The 7,021-nt window shown below is 40.2% G+C and overlaps 1 protein-coding gene across 1 annotated transcript in view; it reads right to left on the bottom strand.

The window, feature by feature from the left end:
- LOC104497350 (RNA-binding protein 33-like) overlaps nt 1-6,547 on the bottom strand; it is a gene marked incomplete at its 5' end in the record, with an annotated part of 39,283 nt that extends 32,736 nt beyond the window's left edge. The window contains 2 exons of the mRNA XM_010140589.1: nt 5,468-5,755; nt 6,299-6,547. Of these exons, the coding sequence (XP_010138891.1) occupies nt 5,468-5,755; nt 6,299-6,547 (537 nt within the window). The remainder of the gene's footprint in view (nt 1-5,467; nt 5,756-6,298) is intronic.
- Nucleotides 6,548-7,021: the final 474 nt, after the last annotated feature.

The raw sequence follows: 7,021 nt of genomic DNA, 5'->3' as shown, positions 1-7,021 counted from the left end.
TTTTTTTTTTTTTAATAGAGGCTATAGTTCTGGGATGAGGTCGAGCACTGTCCTTTCTAGGAGAATGGATCCCACACCAAGAGGTTCTGATCTTCCTCTAGACTTTTCAGACTACAACGGTGGTAATTAATGACTACTCACTACAACAACTAGATTGCAGGTCTTTGTTGATAGACTATAACAGGAATGTACTATTACAAACTAAAATGGGGAGTGGGAGGAAATTCAAATATTTTGTCTTGCACTGAAAACTGGAGATGTCGGATTGGTGTAAAAGAATTTAAAAAAGAACAAGGCCCTTATAAAACACAGTAAAAGGACAAGACCCTTAAACGTAGTTCGCATGAGACGACAAAATACCAGTAAGTTCCAGACAGGAGGAGGATGTGCTGTTACGCAGATCCTATGCAATGAATAAAATTTTCAGTCACTTCCAGAGACAGCAAATACCTCAGTTACTGAAACCATCGAGCAGAAAACTCTTCCACTTAATTAGTTTATTCACTTGCTTTGCTTTGGATCAGAAAAATCTACATGTTATCTAAATAGTTCTGATGGATGCCAGTGAGCCAATACCAAATTTACCTTTGGAGCTAGCACTGTATTTTTTTTCTTCACGTTCAGTTGAAGTTGCCAATACCAGCAAATATCTGCCTGAGACCAGCTCTTCCATCAGCTGTCAACTATTATTAGGGACCTGACTGCTCATATTATCATCTAAACAGGCCTTAGATGATATAGGTCATGATCTGGCAGCACGGACATGTGCACTTTGAGGCACACTTAGAAGTCAGCAGATAAGGAATGAACATCTGAGGGAGTCTGACCAAAATGCCCATGCAGTATGGTCAGATACACTGATCTCAACTACACTAGCATCACTCACAGAAGACAACTGACACGGGAACTGAGCAACTCAATACTTCGGAAATTAGAAATGATCCTATGAAGCCATTTTCTTTCCTAAAGGGTAAGCTTTGAAATCAAGGGCCAGGAGCTCTGAGGTTACTTGACAACTGCAGATCAGCCTCTTAACGTGCTACAGGTAGACCTAGATCCTTCATCATTTTAAGGAAGTTAAGCTGCGAGTTTAACAGTAAAATACCCTTGCAGCTAGAGGAAGACCAAACAATATAAAGGCCCTGTGATGAAAAAAAAAAACCTAAACAACTATTTGCATAAGGATTCAAGTTTAATTGACATTAGTTGTGCTATGACCTAACAGTACAGATTCAAAATGGCAGCAAACTCCTTACTAGGATGAACACAGGGGCAATTAAATGCTGCTCAGCTTTAAAAGAACCTTATATATTATACTAGAGATAGCGTATGCGTGTATATATATACACATATATGACCTATAGTATACATCAAGGACCTGTAGTGTGCAATAAGGAATTTCATCATACAGAACAGACAAGACAGCATATCAGGTCAAGACTGAAACAGTAAGCAATGCTAAGGCTTTTCATCCCATTAGTTTAGTAAGACCAGCATAAATTTCTCCAACAAGCAGCAGCCTGCCAAAAAAAGAAAAAAAACCAACACAAATGGGAGAAAAATAAAATAGCAAGCATTTTGCCTAAAAAAACCAAATGGGAGAAACCACACATCCTTCAAAGCTGACAAAGTTCACAGCTTGTGTTTGTTAGTTTACTGCCAAAAGCAACATTATCTGTAGGTAAAGAAGAAAAACTGAGAGTAGTCTTTGCCTTGGATAAACTATTAATGCTTCACAATTTTTCTGCAGAAAACCCCACGAGAGGAAGAAATGGTACACTGTATAGTGCTCCTCCTTTCAAAGGATGCTACAGAGTACAAGAGGCCAGAGATGCAAATCAGTTCCCTTGGTTTTGTGGAGGTGTTTTTCTTGTTGTTGCATTTTGGGAGCTTTGTTTTTGTTTGGTTTTTTTTTATTTTTGGTGTGTTTAAGAGGAGATTCTCATACATCTTTGAATAGTTCTTGAACACAATGTATTTCACTGTGGTTTGAAGGGAAGACCAAGTGTTAGTTATAGGGTTTTCTTCTGCCTTGAGGTCCAAAGCAGCTTTGATGGAAAGTGCCAAAAGAAAATGTTACGGAGTGCTTTTCTGAATCTAGTTGAAGAGCAGCAGTAAGAGAAGCAGCAGTCCTACATCGTTCTCCACGAGAACTTACAAGAGCACTGAGGACTGAAGAAGAGACAGCAAACACACGCTCTAAAACAAGGAATTAAAATTCATGACAAGCCTTTATAAAATGTAAGGCCAGATCCAAACTGTATCATTTGGCTGCTTGCGTTCAAAACCACAAAATACTTTAAATTCACTGACAGAGACATCACATGTTTCATATTGCTGATAATATCAGCTCCTGAACCTTAGGGAGGTATGAGCCACCTTACAAAACACAGGTGCTGTACACCTCTGACAAGCAGGAAGAGAATCAAGAACAAGGTTACAAGTTCCTCTGGGAAGGACACTGGCCTCTTGTGATATTCCAACTGGAAAAAGGAGTTAAGAAAAATCTTCTAAGCACAAGACAGGAGGCACCAAAAAGACAAAAAAGATTTAGATACATTTGGTCTAATAACTTTATGCAGCAACTATTTTCCATATTGAAGGCCTTGTAAAAAAAAAAAAAAAAAAGACAGCAACATGAAATCCAACAACCCAACTTCAAAATTTATGGGATTTGGGGGAATGGAATGTAAAGGTTTTCCTTCAGTATATCAGGGACATTAACTGCAATATAAGTAGTAGTATCAGTACACTTACAATTATGCAGTGCTCTACTAATTTTCCTCCTGAGCTCCCGTATCTATTTCTTGTAAAGAGATTGACATCACCTTTCTACATTCTCCCCCTTCTTTAAACTGAAATATGTTCAATACTGCCTTAATTCCTCTTATACTAAACTGACCTCACCGTGAGCAGGAGTAGGCCCACACTCATCACCGATACTTTCCAATTTCACTGACAAAATGATTTTTCAGGCTGAGGATATGCAAGTTAAAATCTCAGAGAGTAACAGCTATTCTAAACAAAGGTGTTTAAAGTCTGTGTTGTGCAGCCTCACCGGAACAGGAACACAAGCATACCACTAGTAAAGTAAAAAACAGTTTTTAATCTTCTAGTCACTCCAGTCACAAACCTTTCAAATATCTATTTCAAAGGAGAGCAAAACCTTTAACAGCCAATGTTGTTAATTTTTTGGTGCTTCCTGAACGATAGGGCATTCATAAATATGGCCACTGACTCAACAGGAAGAAGGATGCAAAGAAAAGTCTTAACAATTTTCCAGTTGAGGACACTTGCAAAATAACCTGCCCAGTTCAGTTAAGAGCGATACAGCTAGAAAGGATGACAGAACTTAACCCCTTCCCATCTTCATGGAAAGTAAAAGAACAGGACAAAGTCAGCTAATTACAAGAAAAACACTCAAAAAAGACTGGAAAACATTACATTTCTCTGCTTAGGCAAATTGTAATAACCCATGTTACAACAGTGAAGAACAGCATTAAATGCTTGGAAATGAAGATCACTAGTGCAAGAATCCTGTTTGGAGACGTGACAATAAGTGGTATCAGTGAACGAGAACACCGCAGTGTCACAGCTGTGCTTACCACACTGCTTGCAGCACAAGGCTCATTTCAAGTCCCCTTTGAAAGGAAAGGGGTTCTGTGTGCACACGCATTCACACGCTTTCCTAGTACTTGCCAAGTGTATCTACAAAGGTTTTATTTTTACAGTTACTAATAGGAATCGCTAGGAAACATCTTTTTTTCTAAGACAATTTTTTCTTTTTTTAATCTTGTTTTGAATAAACTTAAATAAAACAGGTATCAAACCTTTTTCAAAGATAGGTTTGACATAGAAATAAAAAGGCTTTATTTGCAAAACACCAAGAATTCACACAAGTAAGATTAGTTCATCTTATAACTACATGTTTGTTAGGTTTAAAACTTAAAATGGAGAAAGCAAGGTAACTGCTTTGGTTTTTTTGGTTTGTTGTTGTTTATAATTAAGAGAAATGTAAAATATTCATTCATTTTTCTAAATACTGACAGAGATACTTCAGAACTAATGTCTTAATTTTCCTAGGACATTACAGATGAACTTTAAAATATTTTAGATGGGGAGACTGGTAGCTAATTTGCTTCAACATTTACCTTACTACTGGCCTGAAAAACAGAGACTTCTCTAAGAGGCACTGCATTTTCTGTGACTTACATTATGCCAAGACATTGAACTGAAGGGAAGGGGATTACTTAAGTCAGTTATTCAAAACAAAGATCAAAATTAAAAGCTAAAATAAGGATTTTTTTTTTAACATTGCCATTGAAAAGCAAGTGCACAGGAGGTCAAACACTGCTAGCCATGGCTTTCTTTTGTGTCTCATTTGTGAAAATTAGTTATGACCATTCCTAATTCAAGAAGAAAATGGAAAGCTAATCATGAGCAGCTTAAGGGGAAGACAGTATTATCACAAAGCTTTCAACAGCTGCTGAAGAAAACTTGGTCCTTCAGACAAGATTCATGGTCCACTAAACTACAAAGATTTACAGTTCCACTCAGAAGAGCCTGACACTCAGAAATTATACAGGGTGCATTCAGCCATCATGTTGCTCCGGTACCTCCTCATGTTCAGGATTACCAGCACCATCAGTGCAATCCTACCCACTCTCTCAAACTAACAGTGCTCATGCAGAGTCTTCTCCAGCTTCCAGGAGAATCTGTGCAGGAATACGGTCACACTGCACAATCCAGTGCAGCCCAGAATACTGGCACCTCATTTTTTTGATTGTGCAGAGTACTAGCAGAGCAAACAGCGTAATTTTCACCAAAACACAAACCTTAAGAGCATGTTCTATTTTCCATCAAGCCAAAAGATTTCATAAAAGAGAGATTTTCTTCTTCAAAAGCAAGAAGCTCAATGGATGATGCAGTACAACCTCCTGCGTAAATGCTCAAAAACCTAGAGGAGACCGAACAGCCCAAGGGAAAACAGCATGAGGAAGGCAGCTCTCCAGCCCTTTTTTCTTTTTTTTTTTGGCCATAAAGCATCATAGGAAATGCAAGAGAAGAGGCTTTCTGACTTGGGACAATGTGATTACCTGAAAAAAGGGATCACAGTCCTGGGAAACGAAATAAGGCACTACGGCTATTTCAGAGGCTTGGATCATTGATGACCTCTAGTCAGCCTCTGCCTCTTCACAGCAGAAATGACAATTTCTGTAAAACAGACTCACCACAGCCTTGCCAACATCCAGACTTTTGTCAGTGGAGGCTGGTTTTTCTATCACACTGAAGAGAAAAGTGTGACTCAGACAGGAGGCCTCTAGTGGCACAAAAATTACTGTGCAAATGGTACCTGAAGTGTGCTCAGTTCACAAGTCAGACTAGGAAAGTTTTTAAAAGGTGGGAGGGTTTTGTTTCTTGTTCTTTTTTTTTTTGGTAAGAAAAAAACCACAAACAACAGCCTTACCTCGGGTTCAGATTTTGCTTCTGATTTCGCCTGGCCCACCGGTGTGATGGCTCTAGCTTTCATCTCAGGCCTGCCCTGCAAGTTTCCAACACCAGCTCCAGACTTGGTGGCAGACATCGTGCTGGTAATGGGTTTGACCTGAGCGGCTGGGGTAGAGGTTCGTCTGTTGTTGCTCATTTCCATGGCGTGCGATGGTGCAATTGGTAATTCACGCAAGTTACTGTTTCTTGGAGCACTTGACTGTAGCTGCTGATTTGGACGCTTGACAATATTTTGTGATGGTGTATTCTGAAAAGCAGAAAGGAAAAAAGCTGCAGACTTCCACTGCAAACCCGACTGGAATGCTTCCTATTTCACATTTTCATGATTTAGTTAAGTTTGGGGAAAAAACCTTTTCGAAGAGGCACAGTATTTTCAATGTCAGAAGAAAATTTATAGAAATGAGAATGTTTTCACAACAGTTTGTGGTTTGTTTTTTTAACTGAAAGTCTACCAGCAGTTTTAAAATCTTATTAAGCAAACCTATCCTCCAAAAACCCTTTACTGCCAGTTCTACAGTAACTGCATCATCTCTTATTGGACCCAGAACAACAACAACACTGAAGACTGGAAGAGAAAAGAAAACGAGAAAGACACACGTGCTATTTTGGGGTGTAGGTTATAAAATGACCAAGGCAGCAAAGGAACAAGAAATGGTGAAATAAGGGGACGGATCAGGAAGAGAGTAAATGGGACTGAAGAAACATGCTGGTGATGTTTCAAAACCTGTGCTTACACACCTGTTACTCATGCAGAGCTACGCAAGGCAATGCTGATGTATGCAGTACTTACATGCCTTGGCTTCATTGGACCCTGTCGCGGCTGACACTGCATCCTGTTGTTATTTGGCTGCTGCTGTGTGGCCTGCATATGAGGCCTGAACTGTGGCTGGTTCATGGGCATCAAAGGCTGTGGTGGCCCTTGGAGATGATGATGGTGTTGCTGCTGCTGCTGCTGGTGATGGTGTTGCTGCTGCTGCTGGTGATGGTGCTGCTGAGGTTGAGGTTGCGGCTGAGGCTGTAATGGTGGGTGCAAGGGACTCTTCACATGAAGAGAAATATTATTTGATTTTAGTTTCAAGGTAATAAACTCCTGAAAAGCAGCTCCAGCCTCCCCAAGTCCTCAAAACATCTGTAAGCAGCTAAATACACTAGGTGAAAAAAACAGACTAACAGAAGCTGTGCAACGTAGTTCTACACTTCAACTTGTTTAAGTCAACAGCTGATGTGGAAAAAGATGAATGCAAGGGTTCCTGCCCTCTGTCCCCTTTTCTAATGATTTTTAACTGGTTTTTTGATCAGTTTTCTTCACTTCCCCCCCACCCAACACCACCAGACCTAAGGATTTCCCCAAGTTCAAAACACTGACACCTGAAAAGATCTGGCACAAAGGCCACCGAACACACGGGGTCCTCCACGTCACTCTGCACTTCCAACTCGTTTCTACCCAGGTCAAGTAGCGGCAACGCAGCCTCCTCCCGGCTGCCGGGCGGCCGTCCGCTCCCCGCGGCGCTCC

Source organism: Buceros rhinoceros, unplaced genomic scaffold (assembly GCF_000710305.1).
Source record: "Buceros rhinoceros silvestris isolate BGI_N320 unplaced genomic scaffold, ASM71030v1 scaffold7797, whole genome shotgun sequence".
In the NCBI taxonomy this organism is placed as follows: Eukaryota; Metazoa; Chordata; class Aves; order Bucerotiformes; family Bucerotidae; genus Buceros; species Buceros rhinoceros.
The sequence above is the reverse complement of the archived record's forward strand: the minus strand, read 5'-3'. Positions and strand labels throughout refer to the sequence as shown.